The sequence below is a fragment of the Ranitomeya imitator genome, chromosome 1 (assembly GCF_032444005.1).
Source record: "Ranitomeya imitator isolate aRanImi1 chromosome 1, aRanImi1.pri, whole genome shotgun sequence".
Taxonomy (NCBI): domain Eukaryota; kingdom Metazoa; phylum Chordata; class Amphibia; order Anura; family Dendrobatidae; genus Ranitomeya; species Ranitomeya imitator.
In genome coordinates, this window is record NC_091282.1 from 781,116,535 (window position 1) to 781,142,576 (window position 26,042).

The 26,042-nt window shown below is 45.5% G+C and overlaps 1 protein-coding gene across 2 annotated transcripts in view; it reads left to right on the forward strand.

Moving 5' to 3' along the window:
- Window positions 1-4,970: 4,970 nt before the first annotated feature.
- The window catches only part of SLC24A4 (solute carrier family 24 member 4), a 116,346-nt gene continuing 95,274 nt past the window's right edge, over window positions 4,971-26,042 (forward strand). Inside the window, exons 1-2 of one of the 2 annotated variants that reach the window (XM_069736947.1) lie at window positions 4,971-5,508; window positions 11,694-11,804. In XM_069736947.1, coding sequence (XP_069593048.1) covers window positions 5,352-5,508; window positions 11,694-11,804 — 268 coding nt within the window. In that variant the 5' untranslated portion in view covers window positions 4,971-5,351. The remainder of the gene's footprint in view (window positions 5,509-11,693; window positions 11,805-26,042) is intronic. The other variant, XM_069736938.1, reaches the window with a different exon arrangement.

Below are 26,042 nucleotides of genomic sequence, written 5' to 3' on the forward strand. Positions count from 1 at the left end.
TTCTGCAAAACGCTGCAGTGCGATAGTCTGCAGATTGTACTACTACGTAAAGGCAGCAAACGATGACCTATAGATCTCTAGCAAAGCCCGTGGTGTAATAATCTGCAGAATGTCAGGAGGTAGACATGGGTGCCCGCCGTCTCCGTGGGGGGACACATATTTTTAGTCAGTATGTGGCGGTCACACCACTGCTGCAGGGTGGACCTCCATCCCCTTATGTGATGCAGTGTAGGTAGGAGTAACCCTAATATGTAACACTGGAGCCCGGATGGGGTGAACAATCAGCCAGTTGTTGGACGTGACAATGTCTCGGCCTCTCCGGCAGCATGTGAACAGTTTCCACTCATTCCATCGTCTTGTGGAAATCACAAGGAAAGTATTAAAGAACAAAAAAAAAACTCTGAGAAAAGAAAGAAAAGAATACGGCGTCATCCTGCGATGGCATATGTGGAAGGTTATCAACCGATGTAGCAGAGCCAAGTGTGTATGTCTCATACATTACCTGTTTTCCTATGTAACACCACAGATAACACAGTGATAACATGCTATATGGATGTCAGATGCAGTCCTATGTAACGCCACAGATAACACAGTGATAACTCACTGTAGTGGATATCAGATGCAGTCCTATGTAACACCACAGAAACAGTGATAACTATCTTATTACAGAAAATGGCGTAGATGTCGCATGCAGTCCTATGTAACACCACAGAAACAGTGATAACTATCTTATTACAGAAAATGGCGTAGATGTCGCATGCAGTCCTATGTAACACCACAGAAACAGTGATAACTATCTGATTCCAGAAAATGTCGTAGATGTCACATGCAGTCCTATGTAACACCACAGATAACACAGTGATAACTCACTGTAGTGGATGTCAAATGCAGTCCTATGTAACACCCCAGATAACAAAGTGATAACTCGCTATAGTGGATGTCAGATGCAGTCCTATGTAACACCACAGAAACAGAGATAACTATCTGAATCCAGAAAATGTTGTAGATGTCACATGCAGTCCTATGTAACACCACAGATAAAACAGTGATAACTAACTATACTGGATGTCAGATGCAGTCCTATGTAATACCACAGATAACAAATTGATAACTCACTGTAGTGGATGTCAGATGCAGTCCTATGTAACACCACAGGTAACAAAGTGATAACTCGCTATAGTGGATGTCAGATGCAGTCCTATGTAACACCACAGAAACAGTGATAACTATCTGATTCCAGAAAATGTTGCAGATGTCACATGCAGTCCTATGTAACACCACAGATAACACAGTGATAACCGAGTACAGATAATGTTGTAGATGTCACCTGCAGTCCTATGTAACACCACAGATAACACGGTGATCACTCTCTGGGTACAGATAATGTCGTAGATGTCACCTGCAGTCCTATGTAACACCACAGATAATAGTGATAACTCTCTGAGTACAGCTAATGTAGTAGTCATCTGCAGTCCTATGTAACACCTAAATTAGATGTAACCTGCAATCCTACAGTATGTAACACCACAGATAATACAGTGATAACTCTCTGAGTACAGATAATGTAGTAGATGGCACCTGCAGTCCTATGTAACATCACAGATAACACAGTGATAACTCTCTGAGTACAGATAATGTAATAGATGTCACCTGCAGTCCTATGTAAGACCACAGATAATAGTGATAACTCTCTGAGTACAGATAATGTAGATGTCACTTGCAGTCCTATGCAATACCACAGATAACACAGTGATAACTCTCCGAGTACAGATAATGTAGTAGTCATCTGCAGTCCTATGTAACACCTAAATTAGATGTAACCTGCTGTCCTATGTAACACCACAAATGACACAGTAATAACTATCTGAGTACAGATAATGTAGTAGATGGCACCTGCAGTCCTATGTAACACCACAGATAACACAGTGATAACTCTCTGAGTACAGATAATGTAATAGATGTCACCTGCAGTCCTATGTAATACCACAGATAACAAAGTTATCGAGGGGCGATCTAATAACCATGTATAAGTATATAAGGGGACAATACAAATATCTCGCTGAGGATCTGTTTATACCAAGGAAGGTGACGGGCACAAGGGGGCATTCTTTGCGTCTGGAGGAGAGAAGGTTTTTCCACCAACATAGAAGAGGATTCTTTACTGTTAGGGCAGTGAGAATCTGGAATTGCTTGCCTGAGGAGGTGGTGATGGCGAACTCAGTCGAGGGGTTCAAGAGAGGCCTGGATGTCTTCCTGGAGCAGAACAATATTGTATCATACAATTATTAGGTTCTGTAGAAGGACGTAGATCTGGGGATTTATTATGATGGAATATAGGCTGAACTGGATGGACAAATGTCTTTTTTCGGCCTTACTAACCATGTTACTATGTTACTATGTAACTCTCTGAGTACAAATATTGTAGATGTCATATGCAGTCCTGTGCAATACCACAGATAACAGTGATAACTCGCTATAGTGGATGTCAGATGCAGTCCTATGTAACACCACAGAAACAGTGATAACTATCTGAATCCAGAAAATGTCGTAGATGTCACATGCAGTCCTATGTAACACCACAGATAACACAGTGATAAATCAGTATACTGGATGTTGTATGCAGTCCTATGTAACACCACAGATGATACAGTGATAACACTCAGAGTATTATTAGTATTATTATTTATATAATGCCATTAATTCCATGGTGCTGTACATGAGAAGGGGTTACATACAGAGTTATAGATATCATTTACAGTAAACAGGTTTACAATGACAGACTGGTACAGAGGGGAGAGGACCCTGTCCTTGTGGACTTACATTCTACGAGTACAGATGATGTAATATATATTGTGTCCCAATTTTTGGAATTCACATAAAAGTAAATAGAGAAACTTGCCCAAATCTGCGTCCTTGGCTGCTTTTTAGCTTAGATACTCCAAGTCATTGGTATAGTAGGTGGATACCAGGGGTGATCATATAATTGGTGTCACCTGTGCAGGGGCCTGAGAGGTGAGGGGGCCACATCCAGCTCCAATGCAGCTACTTTTCTTGCACAGGGGCCCTTTTCCGTCTGTGTCGCCACTGGTGGATAGGTAGTGTACAGTATGTTTTTCTCTGGACAACCCCTTTAAACCCGTTTGTCTCATTATAGGCTCCGGCTGCTCTGTGTGTTCCCAGTGCTTTACACTACAGCTCTGATTTTTTGTTACATTGGCTGTGGTATATAATCACACTATTAGCAGGAATACGGTACATTACTAGATTCAGTTCTCTGACCCCTAATTCTCCTTTATCATTCCCTCACTGGTGAGGATCAATTTGATATAACCAATGATGATGGGAATTTTAGCCAATCATAGAGCAAGTAAACAACAACTCTTTAAATTGATTGGCTATAAATCAGAACTCCTCCCCCTCAGCCAATAATCTTTGCAGGGGCGGAGCTTGCTAATATCTGAAGGTCTTCAGGAGGCTGCCCATCTTCTCCCCTGTCCACTCTGGAGCTCCTTGGACTCATACAGAACATTCTGGTAATTTCTATATACTTACCTTGTAATGTCTTCACATCATGTTCCGTCCAGATGTGTCCGGATCCCAGAAATCCAAGCAGCAGAAGTTCACAGACCACCATGTTGGGACACCCAAGTGATAGGTGTCTCAATATGGAAACTGCTGGTGGTACCAGCCTCTTGCGCGGTACCACCAGCAAAACACCGTTGCGAACACGCCGCCGCTAGGATCAGCCGAATGATTCACTGACCTCCGCCATCTTTGACACATGAGGGAAGAAGACAGCACAGTGATGGAGAGGGAGCAGACAAGGGAGAGAACACAGGTCAAAGAAGAGATTACATGAGAGGAGAAGAAAGCAGATGGGGGAGAGAGAAAGCGCATAGGGGTGAGAGAGACAGAGCCCAGGGGGGAGACAGCTCAAACGGGAAAGCACATGAGGAGAGAACACAGCACAGGAAGGAGAGTGACAGAAGACAAAGGGGAGAGCACATGGGGTACACAGGTCAAAGAAGAGATTACATGAGAGGAGAAGACAGCAGATAGGGGAGAGAGAAAGCGCATAGGGGTGAGAGAGACAGAGCACAGGGGGGAGACAGCTCAAACGGGAAAGCACATGAGGAGAGAACACAGCACAGGAAGGAGAGTGACAGAAGACAAAGGGGAGAGCACATGGGGTACACAGGTCAAAGAAGAGATGACATGAGAGGAGAAGACAGCAGATGGGGAGAGAAAAAGCGCATAGGGGTGAGAGAGACAGAGCACAGGGGGAGACAGCTCAAACGGGACAGCACATGAGGGAGAACACAGGAAGGAGAGAGACAGCAGACAAGGGGGTTAGCATATGGGGTAGACAGGTCAACGAAGAGATGACATGAGAGGAGAAGACAGCAGATGGGGGGAGAGAGAAAGTGCCTAGGGGTGAGAGAGACAGAGCACAGGGGGGAGACAGCTCAAACGGGACAGCACATGAGGGGAGAACACAGCACAGGAAGGAGTGGCGGCCATACTGTGGTCCTCCTCCTATTCATCAGATGTGTAGTAGTGCTGTCCTCATATGTGGCCCCTCATGTAGCAAGGCCTGGGGTCTGTACCCCTAATATTGTCAGTCCTAGGATATCTAGGGGTCACCTCAAATAAGGTCTCCAAATTGTTCTTATATACAGCTCTATAGCAGCACTGCAAACTGAATCTTTTCCCATCTACCCTTGTTATCTGGCCCTCAGTGACTCTGAGGGTCCACATAAATATACTGTTTCTTTAAAAGGAACCTGTCAGTACAATATTACATAAAGGCGCCTGTTCCCCATTAAAATGATACCCTATAGATCCCATGTACCCACTCATGAGAAATCTAGTGTAGAAGCCATATGCAAATCAGACTGGAAGTGCACTAGGGGCGTGTCCATATAGTACTGACCCTCTCCCCAGTGCTCTTTGCAGGATTTCTCCCTGACACATCAGATCTGTACATAAAAGTTATCATTACATCCATTACCTGCTGACAGAGTCCCTATTATTTAGCCTTTAACCCCTTCCCCAGGTCAGGGCATCAGGTAGGGGGTGCTCCATGTGACTGCAGGGTGGCAAGGTAAGTTTCCTCCAGTGACTGGCAGGGAGAGAGGGAGGGTGAGGAGGAGGAGAGGGCTCCCTCCCAGCCTGGGATCAGTGTGTGCAGGAGAGCAGGCTGAGGAGCAGTCAGTCCCCGGTGCTGGGCTGCCATGCTGTGTGGGACCCTGTGCTGCCCCTTGTGCCCAGCATTACGCAGCGCCCAGCAGCCTTAGGGGGTCTCCTCCGCACTGTGCCCCCCATACCCTGCAGCAGCAGCAGCCGGGGACATGACGGGGTGGGGAAGGTGGACCTGCAGCCAAGCCGGGACCCATCTCCTGAGAATGGGCAGGAGGAAGAGGAGGGAGAGGATGCTCCAGCAGGGCGCCCTCATCTGCTGCCTCCTGTTCGCTGTGTGGAGCCTGGCGGGCGTTCTGCAGGGACCAGGTGAGTGCCTGGTGTGGGGTCCCCAGAGGGTGACTGCTGCCGGGGTCTCCCCTCCCAGGAGTGGAGAAGATCTGCGGCTGGGAACTGTGTGTCCTGTGCTGGGGACAGATGGCGGACTAGGTGTCACAGACCACCACCCCCATCAGGCACAGGTCATCCTCCGCACCTTCATGTCATTACAATGTATATGGTTTGCATGAGTAATGTCCAATTAGCAGTACATTCTTCCAGATGGGGGAAATATCATCAGCCAGATACCACTGGGACAGTGACTCCTGCACGATAAGAATGTGAGTCTGTGATCTGGATAGAAAGGGGTCTCCAGAGACCGATCCCTTTGGTACCACGCAGAGATTTCTGTGCTCTGACAGATTTCCAATAACACAAATCTCTGGCAAACCCCAAAGGGATCTGATCTCCCTAGAGAACCACTGATTATGTCAAGATCACAGACATATCCAATTTTATCTTACTTTTTTTAATAATTTTGATTAATTCACAATTGTTTTTCAGTTATTTTAGTAGAATTATGTCTATGGGGGAATCCTGGATTGGTCATATGAATTTGGGAGCTGCCCCCAGTTTTCTATTATCCTGCTCTGTGTTCTGTTCTTTATGTTCATTCTTTTTTTTTTTTTTTGGCAGATAGGACCTAACTAGTGCCAAGGTACCCTTCATCTGAATGTGGGTGACAGTTGTCACCCAGCAACCACAGCCTCTGTTGCTATGCAATGCCCCAATGTTTGTGTACAATAAACAACCGAACAAAAAAGAAAAATATACAAATAAATAAATAGAAATCCTTGAGTCACCTTCTAGGTTACATTAGATTTGTAAATGTCGGACAATATGATGTGACCTGGCCAACCATGTTTCCTGAACTTTAGGAAACCCAATCGACAACCTTTTTGGGAACTAAAACAGTGGCCATAATAGGTTGTCGACAAGATTTCCCAGAAGCGAAATGCCTTGACGTTGTTGGACATTTTGAGGTTTGTTACATTGTCTCATGTCAGATGGTTTTAAGTCATCAGAGGTCACCGTATAATGGCTGCCGTTTGACCTTTGGGTTACGTAAAGGAGATTGTCATCTGAGTAATGCTACGTTTAAAGTCACAGCTCGGCCCTCCCGCCCCACACAAGGCAGGATTAACCTTGAGGCTTTGTTTCTAAAATAAACTCAAAGAAGAATCAATTTGTAGCAATCTGAATCAACCTGAGCAAGCGGCTGCCATTTCTTCCAAGGTAGTGGATGCTTACGGGGCAAATGGCGCATTCACTCTGTAGCACAAAACCCATTTTACAATTTTCAGTTTTAATTCTTGACTGATTTAAAAGTCACCGGAGACGCGGCGTACCTCCTTCATCAGTAATGTCTTATGTTCTGAGTCATTTGTAAGACCTGGTTTAAATCTGGTCAATTCTCATGTGTTTACGAGAGGAACATTGTAGGTTTTGCCTTTAAAAACTTTTGGTTGGTTATTACTCAGCTTTTCCATGTGTATGAAAATCAAACCAAATAAATAAACAAGTAATGTAATAATTCAAAAGTCAGAGGTTTTGCCATTGCGGATTCCCTCATCCAGCTTTCCCCAAAGTGGATATTTTAGAAAAAGGCTAAATAGACTAACGATGTTTTCTAACTGTTCTTTAGCAACTCCTTAGTTATATCGGGGAAAGCAGGGACGGCGTACAATTGGTGTAACTTGTGCTATCGCGCAGGGGCCCAGGGCTGTGGGGGCCACTTTCATCTTCAAACCAACAAATAACTTCTGTCTCAGACAAAGGGCCCATGTACTGTTCTTCCACCGGGGCCATCTTCTGTCTGTGTCCATCCCTGTGGACAATGGACCCATGTACTGTTCTTCCACCGGGGCCATCTTCTGTCTGTGTCCATCCCTGTGGACAATGGACCCATGTACTGTTCTTTCACCGGGGCCATCTTCTGTCTGTGTCCGTCCCTGTGGACGAAGGGCCCATGTACTGTTCTTTCACCGGGGCCATCTTCTGTCTGTGTCCGTCCCTGTGGACAAAGGGCCCATGTACTGTTCTTTCACCGGGGCCATCTTCTGTCTGTGTCCGTCCCTGTGGACAAAGGGCCCATGTACTGTTCTTTCACCGGGGCCATCTTCTGTCTGTGTCCGTCCCTGTGGACAAAGGGCCCATGTACTGTTCTTTCACCGGGGCCATCTTCTGTCTGTGTCCGTCCCTGTGGACGAAGGGCCCATGTACTGTTCTTTCACCGGGGCCATCTTCTGTCTGTGTCCGTCCCTGTGGACGAAGGGCCCATGTACTGTTCTTTCACCGGGGCCATCTTCTGTCTGTGTCCATCCCTGTGGACAATGGACCCATGTACTGTTCTTTCACCGGGGCCATCTTCTGTCTGTGTCCGTCCCTGTGGACAAAGGGCCCATGTACTGTTCTTTCACCGGGGCCATCTTCTGTCTGTGTCCATCCCTGTGGACAATGGACCCATGTACTGTTCTTTCACCGGGGCCATCTTCTGTCTGTGTCCGTCCCTGTGGACAAAGGGCCCATGTACTGTTCTTTCACCGGGGCCATCTTCTGTCTGTGTCCATCTCTGTGGACAAAGGGCCCATGTACTGTTCTTTCACCGGGGCCATCTTCTGTCTGTGTCCGTCCCAGTGGACAAAGGGCCCATGTACTGTTCTTTCACCGGGGCCATCTTCTGTCTGTGTCCATCTCTGTGGACAAAGGGCCCATGTACTGTTCTTTCACCGGGGCCATCTTCTGTCTGTGTCCATCTCTGTGGACAAAGGGCCCATGTACTGTTCTTTCACCGGGGCCATCTTCTGTCTGTGTCCGTCCCAGTGGACAAAGGGCCCATGTACTGTTCTTTCACCGGGGCCATCTTCTGTCTGTGTCCATCTCTGTGGACAAAGGGCCCATGTACTGTTCTTTCACCGGGGCCATCTTCTGTCTGTGTCCGTCCCTGTGGACAAAAGGCCCATGTACTGTTCTTTCACCGGGGCCATCTTCTGTCTGTGTCCATCTCTGTGGACAAAGGGCCCATGTACTGTTCTTTCACCGGGGCCATCTTCTGTCTGTGTCCATCTCTGTGGACAAAGGGCCCATGTACTGTTCTTTCACCGGGGCCATCTTCTGTCTGTGTCCGTCCCTGTGGACAAAGGGCCCATGTACTGTTCTTTCACCGGGGCCATCTTCTGTCTGTGTCCATCTCTGTGGACAAAGGGCCCATGTACTGTTCTTTCACCGGGGCCATCTTCTGTCTGTGTCCATCTCTGTGGACAAAGGGCCCATGTACTGTTCTTTCACCGGGGCCATCTTCTGTCTGTGTCCGTCCCTGTGGACAAAAGGCCCATGTACTGTTCTTTCACCAGGGCCATCTTCTGTCTGTGTCCATCTCTGTGGACAAAGGGCCCATGTACTGTTCTTTCACCGGGGCCATCTTCTGTCTGTGTCCGTCCCTGTGGAAAAGGTAAATTGGCTACTAATACAACTGTCAAAAAAGTTACTACCCTGCTTTCCCAGATACCTGACCTTTAAATCTGCCTAAGGCTGCGGTCACACTATCAGTATTTGGTCAGTATTTTACATCAGTATTTCTCAGCCAAAACCAGGAGTGGGTGCTAAATACAGAAGTGGTGACATGTTTCTATTATACTTTTCCTCTATTTGCTCCACTCCTGGTTTTGGCTTACAAATACTGATGTAAAATACTGACCAAATACTGATAGTGTGACGGCAGGCTAAGAGTAAGGTTACACTACCATTTTCTCGACATCTGAGAAAAAATGGTCCAATTATTCTGATCAGAGTGAAGTGGAGAGGAAAAAAAAGTTCCTCCACCTTCTCCATTCTGTCCATGAAAATCAGACCGTACTCGAATGTCAACCAAGTGCAGTCCAAATTTTTTTTACGGGTCCATAGACCAATTTTGATCCGACACTTGGCTCAAAATTGGACATGTCTCTAATTTTTTTCTTGCGGACAACTCGGTTCGAGGAAAAAAACGGGCATGTGCACTGCCCCATAGAATATCATAGGTATGATTTCTTTCTGCGAAAACCACGGATTGCACTCATCAGTGAAAATCGATCGTGTGCACGAACACTTTGTAAGAAATATATTACTATGTCACAAGACAGATGTGCTGTCCAGGTGTCTAAGTAACTTTGTAGTTATCACAGTAGCCATAATGTAACCACGCTTTCCCAGTAACAGATCAGTGAGCCTAATGGTGGAGCTGCTGCGGCGCTTCACTTTCTTCTCATCCCTTTGAGATTTTTTTTTTTAATCAAGAACCATGTGTTCATTTCTCTTAATTAAAAATTGGTAAATGTCATGTGACTCAGCGCTGTGTGTTATGCGTTGCGTGACTTCTTGGCGCAGTTCTTGTTAAGAATAAATTGAATCATAGCTTAAAGGGCCAGTCCAGTCTTATGTAAAAATAAAAATCACACTCTACTTATATAATGAAATGTTCTGAAACCTTCTAAGGCTGCCGTCACACTAGCAGTGTTTGGTCAGTATTTTACATCAGTATTTATAAGCCAAAACCAGGAGTGGGTGATAATACAGAAGTGGTGCATATGTTTCTATTATACTTTTCCTCTATTTGTTCCACTCCTGGTTTTGGCTACAAATACTGATGTAAAATACTGACCAAATAATGCTAGTGTGACGGCAGCCTTATAGTGAGTAAGTGGGTCATAAAGTCCGTTTTCAACAACTATGCTTACTGTCAGTGACTGCAATCTGAAAATCAGCTTGGCCTAGTTCTGCTTCACATAGTTGCGAGGTTGTTGCTATGTAAAGCACAGGCAATCCTCTGCAAGGTAAAGACATCTGCAGACCTCGCTAATCAGGGGAACTGATCTGATCACTGAATGACTAGCTGCGAATTAGTAACCCCAAGATGAGGTGTTCTCCTTTCTCTGGTTGTTCGTGTGAAGTTAAAGGCTGAACTCCACGGACTTGGTCTTCTTTCAATCTTACAACTATGAACCAGTGTATCAGTGCTTGTAAAATGCATCTGTCTAGTGTCCACAGAATTAGCTCTTTCCTGATAATTTGATTCATTTTGTCTGTGCAGATACAATGTATCTTTCTAGAGATTGTTAGGTTGGATTCCAGACCTGGAGGTATGCATCAGTGTAAGCAGTAGCGCATCTATCCGCCTGGACACAAGCATTCATAATTGCCTTGTCTTCACTTTTCTGGAATAATTTGCGCCTTTCTAGTGGCTTAAAGGGAACCTTCCACCATTTTTTTAGTATCCCAACAAATGCCGCCACCTTTTTCTGCTGTTTTTATGCATTTCACACATGATTACCTCCTGATCCGCCTTTACATCTCAAAAACACCATTTGAATTTGTCCCACCATGTATTTAACAGAGGCTGGTCTGGTCCGATGGGCAGTCTTGTGTCTGTGCAGTAGCATCGCCGGCCACGCAGGTGCACTTTCCTCTGTCCTACTGTTAAAAAGTTTAAAAAAAAAAAAAAATGACTTTAGTAAATTGTTAATGACGAATCAGGTTATTTCGCTTTCACTCATTTTCAGGGTTTGTAATAATGTAATCAATACAGAAAAAAAAGTCAGCCTGAAGTTCAGACTCGTTAAACAGTAGGTTCCTCTGATTTCAAGGGTTATAGCAAAGCACCAGTGATATGGAGAACTTGTTAATGGCATGCTGACCCTCTCTCATGGAAGACACTGCGTCTGGGAAGGCAGAACTACAATGTACCCCACATACCCCCCAAAATACAGCGATACCAACCAATAAACTACAGATTAACTGTGAGGCATTAAAAGTACAACAAGCGGCTGCTCACAAAGCTGGAAACAGCTGACTCCAGGAATTAGCACAGTTTTCTATTCCTCAGAGTCAGTGACATTGTGAACAAGCTAATCCCCCCTAATCCTTAAATCCTAATTTTTTCCTAAAAAACAAAATAAAATCTGCAGTAACATATTCCGGGTCTGCCAACACCATCTCATTAACCCTCATTATATAAGAGCCAGATTAACCGCCATTAATAGAAACGGTGATGTTGTACTTTTACATAACGCAGCGAGTATTGGGGGGTGAAGGGCTCCTCCTTATAAATTGGATTTGGATGATTTCACAATGTTGATGTTATATAGAAAATGTAACACAAATAAGGCAAGACTTTCATAAGATTTTTCTTCTCACTGCAGGACGGGGAAAGTCTTCAAGAGACCGTACGACGGGGAACGCCATTACATGGAGGAATCGTAAACTTATGGCGTCAGGCAACGCAACTGTTGAAAAGAACTGCACCGAGCCAGGTAAATTGCAAGATAACAGTTAAATTATTTATAACAGATGTGCAAATAATAACCGCTATAATAATTGAGTGCTCCAGTCACATCCAAAGCTGCATCCGAAATTCAAGTAGTGGGCAATCCTACAATCATAAAGCTGCATATTAACCACAGACACATGAAAAAAACGCAGAATTTGTTTTGGATGTGACCAGAGTATAAATATGTTCAGTGGAGATCTTCTATAAATGTTAGATGCCAGCAGCGGAGTTATGTAATCTCTCTTCTGCTACCAGTGGAGAGTGGGGGTCATAAAATATACATTGCAAAGGAATAAATCTAGAAATCATGCTGCCATCCTCTCAGATAAAAAATTATCAAAAGGTGTCCAGATTCTACATTAATGGTGCCTCAATGTTATTTTCAAATACTCGGACAAAGATTAATTGTCCAGAGTAAAGAAGAGAACCATTGGATAAAATGAACTCATTCTTTATTGGAGAACAATAACAATAAATTAAATAGTAGCCTTATATAGCCATGTAAATAATGCCAGTGTCTACAGGAATAATCTGTTATAGAAGATAGAATATATACCAATGGAGATAATGCCAAGATGGCAGAAGAAGTCAGACTGGATGGAGACAGTGTCAGCTCTTGTGGTGGGCTAAGGATGGGGGCTCTGTGGTGAGCTCCGGATGGGGGCTCTGGGGTGGGCTCCGGGTGGGAGCTCTTTGATTGACCCTGTATGATGGCTCTGTGGCTATCTATGGATAGGGGTTATTTATGGGGGCTCTGTACTTGGCTCTGTGGTGGGCTCCGGATGGAGGCTCTTTGATTGGCCCTGTATGATGGCTCTGTGGCTAGCTATGGATAGGGGTTATTTATGGGGGTTCTGGGTGGGCTCTGTACTGGGCTCTAGATGGGGGCTCTTTGATTGGCCCTGTATGATGGCTCTGTGGCTAGCTGTGGATAGGGGTTATTTATGGGGGTTCTGGGTGGGCTCTGTACTGGGCTCTAGATGGGGGCTCTTTGATTGGCCTTGTATGATGGCTCTGTGGCTAGCTGTGGATAGGGGTTATTTATGGGGGTTCTGGGTGGGCTCTGTACTGGGCTCTAGATGGGGGCTCTTTGATTGGCCCTGTATGATGGCTCTGTGGCTAGCTATGGTTAGGGGTTGGTTTCTTTTGGTTTAAATTAAAAAATAAAACCCTTATTCTCCCTTTTATTACCTCTTATTATGCCTCTTCTGCAGCTCCACAATCGTTCATTGCTCCAATCTCAAGCTGAGGCCAATCTGAGGCTTGTGATTGGCCCTGTGCAGTCACATGGGGGGCAACATATATGACGCTGTATGATGCCCCTATGGTGACCGCGAGATCAGTCTGAGATCAATGATTGGCCTTATTGCTGGAATAGAGCCAAGAAAGTCTGGGGCGTGGCAATAGCAGCGTAAGAACAGATGAGGAAGGTGAGTGTCACACATAGCCAATCAGAGCAGTATCCGTCCATCTCACTGCAAATTCAAGTGAATCTGCCCCAGCTGAATTCTGGGAAATTCAATTGCCTCTACTAGCATTGTTATGGAAGCACTGACTATGACTGACATGTTACAGAGGCACGGAATACAGCTGACATGTTATGGAGGCACTGACTATGGCTGACATGTTATGGGGGCACCTACTGGCTGACATGTTATGGGGGCACCTACTGGCTGACATGTTATGGGGGCACCTACTGGCTGACATGTTATGGAGGCAATGGCTATAGATGACGTGTTATGGAAGCAATGACTATGGATGACATGTTACCAGGGAACTGACTATGGCTGACATGCTACAGAGGCACTGACTATGGCTGACATGTTACGGAGGCAATAGCTATGGGCTAACATATTATGGAGGCACTGACTATGGCTGACATATTGCAGAGGCCCTGACTATGGCTGACATGTTACAGATTCCCTGGCTATGGCTGACATGTTACAGATTCCCTGGCTATGGCTGACATGTTACGGAGGTTCTGACTATGGCTGGCATGTTATAATGGCACTGATTATGGCTGACCATGTTATGGAGGCACTGACTGTGGCTGACCATGTTATGGAGACGCCGACTATGGCTGACAAGTTAGAGAGGCACTGACTGTGGCTGAACATGTTATGGAGGCACTGACTATAGCTGACATTTTACAAAGGCACTAACTATGGCTGACATGTTACGGATGCACTGAGTATGGCTGACCATGTTAAGGAGGCACTGACTGGCACACGTGTTATGGAGGCACTGACTATGGCTGGCCATATTATGGAGGCACTAACTATGGCTGACATGTTATGGAGTGTAGTGGCGTGCAACATGGTTTGTGCAGTGTGATAGATAGGCAGTGACCACAGGAAAGTTCCAAAACAAAATTGTCTTTAATGTTCAGCGTACTCACAAAGTAGAAAACAAAAGGTTATCCTCCAGATTGCAGCCGGGAAACAAGATAGTCCGTAACCGGGACCTGTTGCCATGGGCGACTGCACCGCTGTGTACGCTGAGGGTGCCAGGCCTTTTGGCTCCGCTTTGGCTCTGTGTTGCTTCACACAGACTGAGACTATGGCAGAGCCTTCTGCTCTGCACGCTTGTGGCCGTAGGCCATATGGAAAACCTGGTCCGGGGAGGAAACAGACCGCCCCACTACCTTCCTGTAGTCCATTTCAAAATAAAAGCCCATGGCAGGTTTTCCTAAATCTGCCTTGAACACATAGCTTGCCCAAGACCAATACTCACTTTTATTTTGCATTGTAATCACAGCTATGCCTGTGACTGCAAGGCACTCCCGCGGCCTCAATATGCTTCTTTGCGCATCCTGGGGGACACATAGCGCCCCACGCATATGACCCCTGTCACTGCCTCACAGGAGGTACTGACTATGGCTGACATTTTATGGAGACGCTGACCATGGCTGACATGTTACAGAAGCACTGACTATGGCTGATGTGTTATGAAGGCACTGACTATGGCTGACATGTTATGGAGTCTCTGACTGGCTGATGTGCTATGGAGGCGCTGACATGGTTATTAGGCGCTGACATGGTTATGGAAGCACTGACAATGGCTGACATGTTGTGGATGCACTGACTATGGCTGACAGAGGCACTGACTATGGCTGAAATGTTATGGAGGCACTGTCTATGACTGACATGTTATGGAGGCACTGACTATGGCTGATCGTCTTAAGGAGGCATGGACTATGGCTGACCATGTAAAGGTGGCACTGACTCTGACTGACCGTGTTATTCAGGCACTGACTATGGCTGAAATGTTATGGAGGTACTGACTATGGCTGACATGTTAGAGAGGCACTGACTATGGCTGACATGTTACAGAGGCACCGACTATAGCTGACCATGTTTTGGAGGCACTGACTATAACTGACCATGTTATGGAGGCACTGACTATGGCTGATATGTTATGGTGGTACTGACTATGGCTGACATGTTATGGAGGCACTAACTATGGCTGACCTGCTATTGAGGCACTTAATATGGTTGACATGTTATGGAGGTACTGACTATAGCTGACATGTTATGGAGGCACTGACTATGGCTGACCATGTTACAGAGGCACTGACTGTGGCTGACCATGTTATGGAGGCACTGACTATGGCTGATATCTTCTGGAGGCCATGACTATGGCTGACATGTTAAGGAGGCACTGACTATGGCTGACATGTTAAGGAGGCACTGACTGGCTGATATGTTATAGAAGCACTGACTATAGCTGACATGTTATGGAGGTGCTGATATGGTATGGAGACACTGACTATGGCTGACATGTTATGGGGCACTGACTATGGCTGAGATATTATGGAGGCGCTGACATGCTATTGAGGCACTGATTATGGCCGACATGTTATGGAGGCACTGACTATGGCTGAACATGTTATAGAGGCACTGTCTATGGCAGACCATGTTATGGAGGCACTGACTATGGCTGATTGCCTTAAAGAGGCACTGACTCTGGCTGACCATGTTATTGAGGCACTGAATATGGCTGAAATGTTATGGAGGTACTGACTATGGCTGAGATATTATGGAGGTGCTGACATGTTATGGAGGCACTGATTATGGCTGATATGTTATAAAGGCACTGTCTATGACTGACATGTTATGGAGGCACTGACTATGGCTGATCGTCTTAAGGAGGCACGGACTATGGCTGACCATGTAAAGGTGGCACTGACTCTGACTGACCCTGTTATTCAGGCACTGACTATGGCTGAAATGTTATGGAGGTAGTGACTATGGCTGACATGTTACAGAGGCACCGACTATGGCTGACCATGTTTTGGAGGCACTGACTATGGCTGACGATGTTATGGAGGCACTGACTATGGCTGATATGTTATGGCGGTACTGACTATAGCTGACATGTTATGGAGGCACTGAATATGGCTGATATCTTATGGAGGCACTGAATATAGCTGACATGTTATGGAGGCAGTGACTATGGCTGACATTTTATGGAGGCACTGGATATGGCTGACCATTCTATGGAGGCACTGGCTGTGGATGACCATGTTACAGAGGCACTGACTATGGCTGATATCTTATGGAGGCACTGGCTATGGCTAACCATGTTACAGAGGCACTGACTATGGCTGACGATGTTATGGAGGCACTGACTATGGCTGACATGTTATGGAGGCACTAACTATGGCTGACCTGCTATGGAGGCACTGACTATGCCTGATATCTTATGTAGGCACTGAATATAGCTGACATGTTATGGAGGCAGTGATTATGGCTGACATTTTATGGAGGCACTGCCTATGGCTGAACATGCTATGGAGGCACTGCCTATGGCTGACCATGCTACAGAGGCACTGACTATGGCTGACTTGTTATGGATGCACTGACTATGGCTGACATGGTATGGAGACGCTGACTATGGCTGACATGTTATAGAGGTGCTGACATGTTATGGAGGCACTGATTATGGCTTACATGTTATAAAGGCACTGTCTGTGGCTGACATGTTAGAGAGGCACTGACTATGGCTGACATGTTACAGAGGCACCGACTATGGCTGACCATGTTTTGGAGGCACTGACTATGGCTGACCATGTTATGGAGGCACTGACTATGGCTGATATGTTATGGCGGTACTGGCTATAGCTGACATGTTATGGAGGCACTGACTATGGCTGATATCTATCTTATGGAGGCACTGACTATGGCTGACATGTTATGGAGGCATTAACTATGGCTGATATCTTATGGAGGCACTGACTATGGCTGACATGGCATGGAGGTGCTGACATGTTATGGAAGCACTGATTATGGCTGACATGTTATAAAGGCACTGTCTGTAGCTGACATGTTATGGAGGCACTGACTATGGCTGACTTGTTATGGATGCACTGACTATAGCTGACATATTATGGAGGTACTAACTATGGCTGACATGATATGGAAACACTGACTATGGCTGACATGTTATGGAGGCACTGACTATGGCTGACATGATATGGAAACACTGACTATGGTGACATGTTATGGAGGCACTGACTATGGCTGACATGGTATGGAGGCACTGACTGGCTGATATGCTATGGAGGCGCTGACATGGTTATGGAAGCACTGACTATGGCTGACATGTTATGGAGGCACTGACAATGGCTGACATTTTGTGGAGGCACTGACTATGGACGACATGTTACAGGGCATTGGCTACGGCTGCAATGTTATGGGGCACTGACTGTGGCTGACATGTTATAAAGGCACTGTCTATGACTGACATGTTATGGAGGCACTGACTATGGCTGACCATGTGAAGGTGGCACTGACTATGGCTGACCGTGTTATTGAGGCACTGACTATGGCTGACATGTTAGGGAGGCAGTGACTGGTAGACAAGTTATGAAGGCACTGACTATGGCTGACCATGTTATAGAAGCACTGACTATGGCTGACATGTTATGGAGGCACTGATTATGGATGACATGTTATGGAGGCGCCGACATTTTATGAAGGCACTGACTAGGGCTGGCATGTTATGACGGCACTGACTATGGCTGACATGTTATGGAGGCTTTGACATGGTTACGGAAGCACTGACTATGGATGACATGTTATGGAGGCACTGACTATAGCTGACATGTTATGGAGGCACTGTCTATGACTGACATGTTATGGAGGCACTGACTATAGCTGACATGTTATAAAGGCACTGTCTATGACTGACATGTTATGGAGGCACTGACTAGGGATGGCATGTTATGACGGCACTGACTATGGCTGACATGTTATGGAGGCTTTGACATGGTTACGGAAGCACTGACTATGGATGACATGTTATGGAGGCACTGACTATAGCTGACATGTTATGGAGGCACTGTCTATGACTGACATGTTATGGAGGCACTGACTATAGCTGACATGTCATAAAGGCACTGTCTATGACTGACATGTTATGGAGGCACTGACTATGGCTGACCATGTTATGGAGGCACTGACTATGGTTGATCGTCTTAAGGAGGCACAGACTATGGCTGACCATGTGAAGGTGGCACTGACTATGGCTGACATGTTATGGAGGCACTGACAATGGCTGACATTTTGTGGAGGCACTGACTATGGACGACATGTTACGGGGCATTGGCTATGGCTGCAATGTTATGGGGCACTGACTATGGCTGACATGTTAGGGAGGCAGTGACTATGGTAGACATGTTATGAAGGCACTGACTATGGCTGACCATGTTATAGAAGCACTGACTATGGCTGACATGTTATGGAGGCACTGATTATGGCTGACATGTTATGGAGGCGCCGACATCTTATGAAGGCACTGACTAGGGCTGGCATGTTATGGAGGCTTTGACATGGTTACGGAAGCACTGACTATGGATGACATGTTATGGAGGCACTGACAATAGCTGACATGTTATAAAGGCACTGTCTATGACTGACATGTTATGGAGGCACTGACTATGGCTGATCGTCTTAAGGAGGCACAGACTATGGCTGACCATGTGAAGGTGGCACTGACTATGGCTGACCGTGTTATTGAGGCACTAACTATGGCTGACATGTTACAGAGGCACCGACTATGGCTGACCATGTTTTGGAGGCACTGACTATGGCTGACCATGTTATGAAGGCACTGACTATGGCTCATATGTTATGGCGGTATTGTCTATAGCTGACATGGTATGGAGACGCTGACTATGGCTGACATGTTATGGAGGTGCTGACATGTTATGGAGGCACTGATCATAGCTGACATGTTATAAAGGCACTGTCTGTGACTGACATGTTATGGAGGCACTGACTATGGGTCACATGTTATGGGGCGCTGACTATGGGTCAGACGGTATGAAGGCACTGACTATGGGTCACATGTTATGAAGGCACTCACTATGGGTCACATGTTATGGAGGCACTGACTATGGGTCCCACATTATGGAGGCACTGACTATGAGTCTCATGTTATGGAGGCACTGACTATGGGTCGCATGTTATGAAGGCACTGACTATGGGTCTCATGTTATGGAGGCACTGACTATGGGTCTCATGTTATGGAGGCACTGACTATGAGTCTCATGTTATGGAGGCACTGACTATGGGTTGCATGTTATGGAGCAACTTACTATGGGTCACATATTATGGAGGCATTGACTATGGGTCACACATTATGGAGGCACTGACTATGGGTCGCATGTTATGGAGGCACTGACTATGGGTCACACATTATGGAGGCACTGACTATGGGTCGCATGTTATGGAGGCACTGACTATGGGTCGCATGTTATGGAGGCACTGACTATGGGTTACACGTTATGGAGGCACTGACTGTGGGTCGCATCTTATAGAGAAACTAACTGAGTCGCATGTTATGGGGGCACTAACTATGACTGGTATAACTCAGAGGCCTTGGCATGGAGTTATAAGAGTCATGAGTGTCGATGCTTGATAACGGATTCTCTTTTTATGTCTTCAACACTTTGGGTAATGGCTCTTCATGTGTCAAGCGTTCGTCACATCGGGACGCTTCCTACTATTTCCCATCTTTTCCATCTTCTCATTAATATACATATTATAGGACATTAGCCCACTCTCACTCCGCACCCACGTTTTGTTGCTAAGAAATTTTTTTGTTGCTAAGAAAATAAATCAGTTTTTATTTATTGTTTTATTTTTTTTATTTTTTCAGTTTGTTTCTTCATGTCATGAAATTTCCCATTTTTCTACAATGTATCCAGTGAATGTAAGCATCCTCCTCCCCCGTCACACGGTAATGAGCCGCGCGCATTGTCCCTTCATTACCCTATAATGTCTCAGATTCCATACAGATTTTACACTCATCCAACAAAAGCCGCCGTGGTTCCTCTGGATGTGGAATGTGGGGGGGGGGGGGTCCAGTGATGTTAGTATTTTACATACGGGATTTAATGCATAACTCCCAACCGTCCCGAATTCAGTGGGACAGTCCCGATTTTGAGGCTCTGTCCCGCTGTCCCGGCCGGGATCTTACATTTCCCGTATCACCTCAGACCAAATGTACCTCTGCTTTAAGCTGCTAGCGCAATCGTTCCGACAGTGACTGGCACAAGAGACACAGAGAGGTCTTTATCAGTGGTGTACCAGAGCTGCAGCGACGTGAGCAGTCAGTGGCATGGCTGGATGACATCATTCAGCGTCTCAGGAGAGGAAGCTGCCGGCTGCTGCGAGGGAGAACGGTGAGAGGTGTCTGTGTGTGTAGGTGTGTGTGAGGCAATGATGGGGGTGTGAGGGCAATGATGGGGGTGGGGTAACTATGTGTGGCCATTATACTGTATGCAGCATCATGTGAGAACGCTGCTTCCTGTTCTGGCCGCATATTCTCCTGTATGCGGTCACGTGGGGCCGCTCATTTACAGTAATGAATATGCGGCTCCACCTCCCATAGGGGTGGAGCCGCATATTCTTTACTGTAATCGGTGGCCCCACGTGACCGCATACAGGAGAACATGCGGCCAGAACAGGAAGCAGCGACAGCCAACGAGGGAGCTGGGTGAGTATGTTCAGAACAGCGGGGGGGGCGCACAGGGGGTGGGAGGGCGGGGGGCACATAGATCTTTATTTTAAACACTATTATTCATATCTTCTCTGCAGCAAACGCTGCTGCAGGGAAGATATGAATCTCGACTTCAGCACCAGATGCTGGTACGTGTGGTACCCAGCACGGTACGTGTGGTACCCAGTGGGCACGTAGGGGCACACGGACACGGATAATTCCGGTACCGATTTTTTCCGGTACTGGAATTATCTGGACATGTGAAACCGGCCTTATACAGTATGGAGCATTATGTGTGGCCATTACACAGTATGGAGCACTGTGTGGCCATTATACAGTATTGAGCATCATGTGGGGCCATAAGAGCAGCACAGTGGCTCAGTGGATAGCACTGCAGCCTTGTAGCGCTGGAGTCCTGGGTTCTAATCCCACCTTGGACAACATCTGCAAGGAGTTTGTATGTTCTCCCCGTGTTTGCGTGGGCTTCCTCCGGGTACTCCGGTTTCCTCCCACATTCTAAAGACATACTGATAGGGAATTTAGATTGTGAGCCCCATCGGGGACAACGATGATAATGTGTGCAAAACTGTAAAGTGCTGCGGAATATGTTAGCGCTATATAAAAATAAAGATTATTATTATACAGTATTGAGCATCATGTGTGGCCATTATACACTATTGAGCATCATGTGTGGCCTTTATACAGTGTAGAGCACTGTGTGGCCATTATACAGTATTGAGCATCATGTGTGGCCATTATACAGCATTGAGCATCATGTGTGGCCATTATACACTATTGAGCATCATGTGTGGCCTTTATACAGTGTAGAGCACTGTGTGGCCATTATACAGTATTGAGCTTCATGTGTGGCCATTATACAGCATTGAGCATCATGTGTGGCCATTATGCAGCATTGAGCATCATGTGCGGCCATTATACAGTATTGAGCATCACGTGTGGCCATTATACAGTATTGAGCATCATGTGTGGCCATTATACACTATTGAGCATCATGTGTGGCCTTTATACAGTGTAGAACACTGTGTGGCCACTATACAGTATTGAGCATCATGTGTGGCCATTATACAGCATCGAGCATCATGTGTGGCCATTATGCAGCATTGAGCATCATGTGCGGCCATTATACAGTATGGAGCATCATGTGGGGCCATTATACAGTATTGCGCATCATGTGTGGCCATTATACAGTATGGAGCATCATGTGTGGCCATTATACAGTATTGAGCATCATGTGTGGCCATTATACAGTATAGAGCATCATGTGTGGCCATTATACAGTATGGAGCATCATGTGCGGTCATTATACAGTATGGAACATCATGTGTGGCCGTTATACAGTATGGAGCATCATGTGTGGCCATTATACACTGTGGAGCATCATGTGTGGCCATTATACAGTATGGAGCATCATGTGCGGCCATTATACAGTATAGAGCATCATGTGTGGCCATTATACACTGTGGAGCATCATGTGTGGCCATTATACACTGTGGAGCATCATGTGTGGCCATTATACAGTATAGAGCATCATGTGTGGCCATTATACACTGTGGAGCATCATGTGTGGCCATTATACAGTATGGAACATCATGTGTGGCCATAATACAGTATAGAGCATCATGTGTGGCCATTATACACTGTGGAGCATCATGTGTGGCCATTATACAGTATGGAGCATCATGTGCGGCCATTATACAGTATTGAGCATCATGTGTGGCCATTATACAGTATTGAGCATCATGTGTGGCCATTATACAGTATGGAGCATCATGTGTGGCCATTATACAGTATGGAGCATCATGTCTGGCCATTATACAGTATTGAGCATCATGTGTGGCCATTATACAGTATTGAGCATCCTGTAGGGCCATTATATAGTATGGAGCATCATGTGTGACCATTATACAGTATTGAGCATCATTTGTGTCCATTGTACAGTATGGAGCATCATGTGTGGCCATTACACAGTATGGAGCACTGTGTGGCTATTACACAGTGTTGAGCATCATGTGTGGCCGTTATACTGTACGCAGCATCATGTGGGGCCATTATGCAGTATGGAGCACTGTGTGGCCATTATACAGGATGGAGCATCATGTGTGGCCATTATACAGTATAGAGCATCATGTGTGGCCATTATACACTGTGGAGCATCATGTGTGGCCATTATACAGTATGGAGCATCATGTGCGGCCATTATACAGTATTGAGCATCATGTGTGGCCATTATACAGTATTGAGCATCATGTGTGGCCATTATACAGTATGGAGCATCATGTGTGGCCATTATACAGTATGGAGCATCATGTCTGGCCATTATACAGTATTGAGCATCATGTGTGGCCATTATACAGTATTGAGCATCCTGTAGGGCCATTATATAGTATGGAGCATCATGTGTGACCATTATACAGTATTGAGCATCATTTGTGTCCATTGTACAGAATGGAGCATCATGTGTGGCCATTACACAGTATGGAGCACTGTGTGGCTATTACACAGTGTTGAGCATCATGTGTGGCCGTTATACTGTACGCAGCATCATGTGGGGCCATTATACAGTATGGAGCACTGTGTGGCCATATTTTTTTCTGTTTATGATTATTGTTTATGAAACAGTGTGATTAGCAGTGCTAAATGGGTGTGGTTGGGGCATGGATATGGGTGTGACTAGTTGTGAAATCGGTGCGGTCAGGGGGCGTGGCCTAAAATTTCCAGCGACTCCCTGCATACGCCACAACCTTTGTCCCTCTTTGCCTTCTTCAAAAGTTGGGAGGTATGCTTATAGTCAGCCACTTTCAGAACTCAGGGGGCAGTACCTGTCACTCCTGTTGGGAGGGCGGAGGGCCACAATATATATTATTTTACACCAAAAGAATAATCTGATTCATTGTAGCAAGCTCTGCTCCTGTCATGTAAATATAGTCAGGAGTAATCCAAAATGTTGCTATTCACTGGCAGTAAGCAGATGTATTTCAGCAATCTATGGCCTATTGGGTTGTTACGGTAGTTAGTTTTCAAGCTTGTTGAATTCAGTTACCTATAAGTCTCAATATCCTCAGATGAAGATACCCTTCATTTCTTAAGGCTATGACTGACTACTAAACACTAGCCATGCCAGCCCTGATGGGGCATCTACTGTATAGTGAGAGAAGGATAATTCTGCCATTAGTATGCCTGTTATATTAAAACCTGAAATGATACATTGTAACAAGACTGGAGAGACTTCTGCCACCTGAACTAAAGATTGATACATTTTACCTGTAGAATCCTGAAAAAAAATAAGACTTTTGGAGCTTAAGTACGGAATCCAGATTGATACATTTCACCTTAACTGATACTTTGTAACAAAACCTTCAAAAGAGACTTCTGCAGATTAATTCGCCTGGAATTTAGATTTCGGCATTTTATCTGCACTGAAACATTGTTACTAAAGCCTAAAAAGAGTCTTCTGCACCTTAATTAGCCCGGGACCCAGACTGGACCATTGTACCTGCACTGATACTTTGGAACAAACCATCAGAAAAGCAGAGAGATTTGTGTCACTGATGTGTTTTGTTCACAGAGGAATATTTAGTTGTAGCTAACGTAACCAGATGTGCAAAATATTAGATCAGTACAGCAAGCAGAGGTCTTAAAAATGGTGAAAAGTTGAAACGCAAAGTATATTGGAAAGTTGTAGAACCTTTTATTAGACGTTAGTTACATAACCCTGGACTGGCCCTTTAAAGCAATGTACGTCGTAGCGCAGCCTCCTAAAATGGCACACTTGGCAGAGACAGAGCGGCTTGAGCTTATTGCTGATCTGTTTCTTCCCCCCTCACTTTATTTTATATGGCCGCCTCTATTGATCTTACTTGGATGCTAAAAGCTTTAGAGGAGTCTTCAGCAGACCCCACCTCCCACGCTCAGGGATGCCCACGCCGCCACTTATCTTTATTTTTTACTGTCTCTTGGTGTCTCATCTCCTGAGATAAAATGTCAACCAGGAGTCCCTCGGCTTAGCTGGGCTCGTGTGACATGGATAATGCCATGTACAATTATGGGATTAGCCAGCGTTGCACTGCCACTTGCTTCCAGCTTAAATGCCACCCCGTGCCCGTGCATGTGCCACGGCCATCTCTGTTTTCGCCAATATATTGCTGGCATTTTCATAGGTAACAGTGGCTGTACAGATTATATATGTGATTCCATATGTTTTGCATTCTCTGCCTAAAATGGCTGATAACATAGAGTAGTAGCTTGTCCTTAGTTACAAAGTAAATATTACATGTAACTCCGGACTGATACATTTTACCTGCACTGATACATTGTACCAAACTGCCAGCACCAGATAGATTTTCTGCAGATGTGTTTAGCTGACAAAGGATTGTATGGACTGGATGCAATTGTACCAAACTCTCAGCTGTGAGACGCGGTGGAACATCTCATTATGCGAGGACATAAAACCAGAGAATCTATTTAATAATTCCTGGCCGCCGTTAGTTAATGTATCAGTGGCTGCTCATTAGGATGCCGCCGCTACGCTAATCACGAACAGGAGTCAGACTGGCAAGGTATAGATTCTAATTTGATAATCCAGGGAGAGGGGACGTGTGAATGGCGCCAGCGTGAGGGCAAGTAATTGATTCATTCCCTGGAGTTTGGTGGCGACATAACACAGAACAGTGAGATTCGCCCTTCACGAACTGCGGAGGCCGAGAATCTGTGGTCACAGAGGAAGCAGCCCCTTCCCCTAATGGAGATACATGGTGTGATCTGACTACGCAGTGCCCCCCGAGTGTGTGACTCCAGGTAGTGAGACCTCCGGAGGAGGAGGTTACCAAAACACAAATAGGCAAAAATTCAGATGCAAATCACAATTATGTGTTTTTCAAATTTGTGCCAAGTTTGCAAAAAAAAGTGTTCAGAGGTTAAGGCCTCATTCACATTCGAGTTTCACTTCCGTGTTTTACACATGTCTGTATTTATGAAAAATACAGTTATTATAGTCCAATGGTCTGTTCACACATTCAAGTGTTTTGTATCAGTGACTCAGCTGTATCTCAACACTGCAAGTCTCCGGGTCCATGAAAACCTTCTACAGCACACCCAGATCGCTCTATCTAATCTATCTATCTTTTCTCTATTATCTACCTAATCTATATCTATTATCTACCTATCTATTATTTATCATCTATTTATTATCTATCTA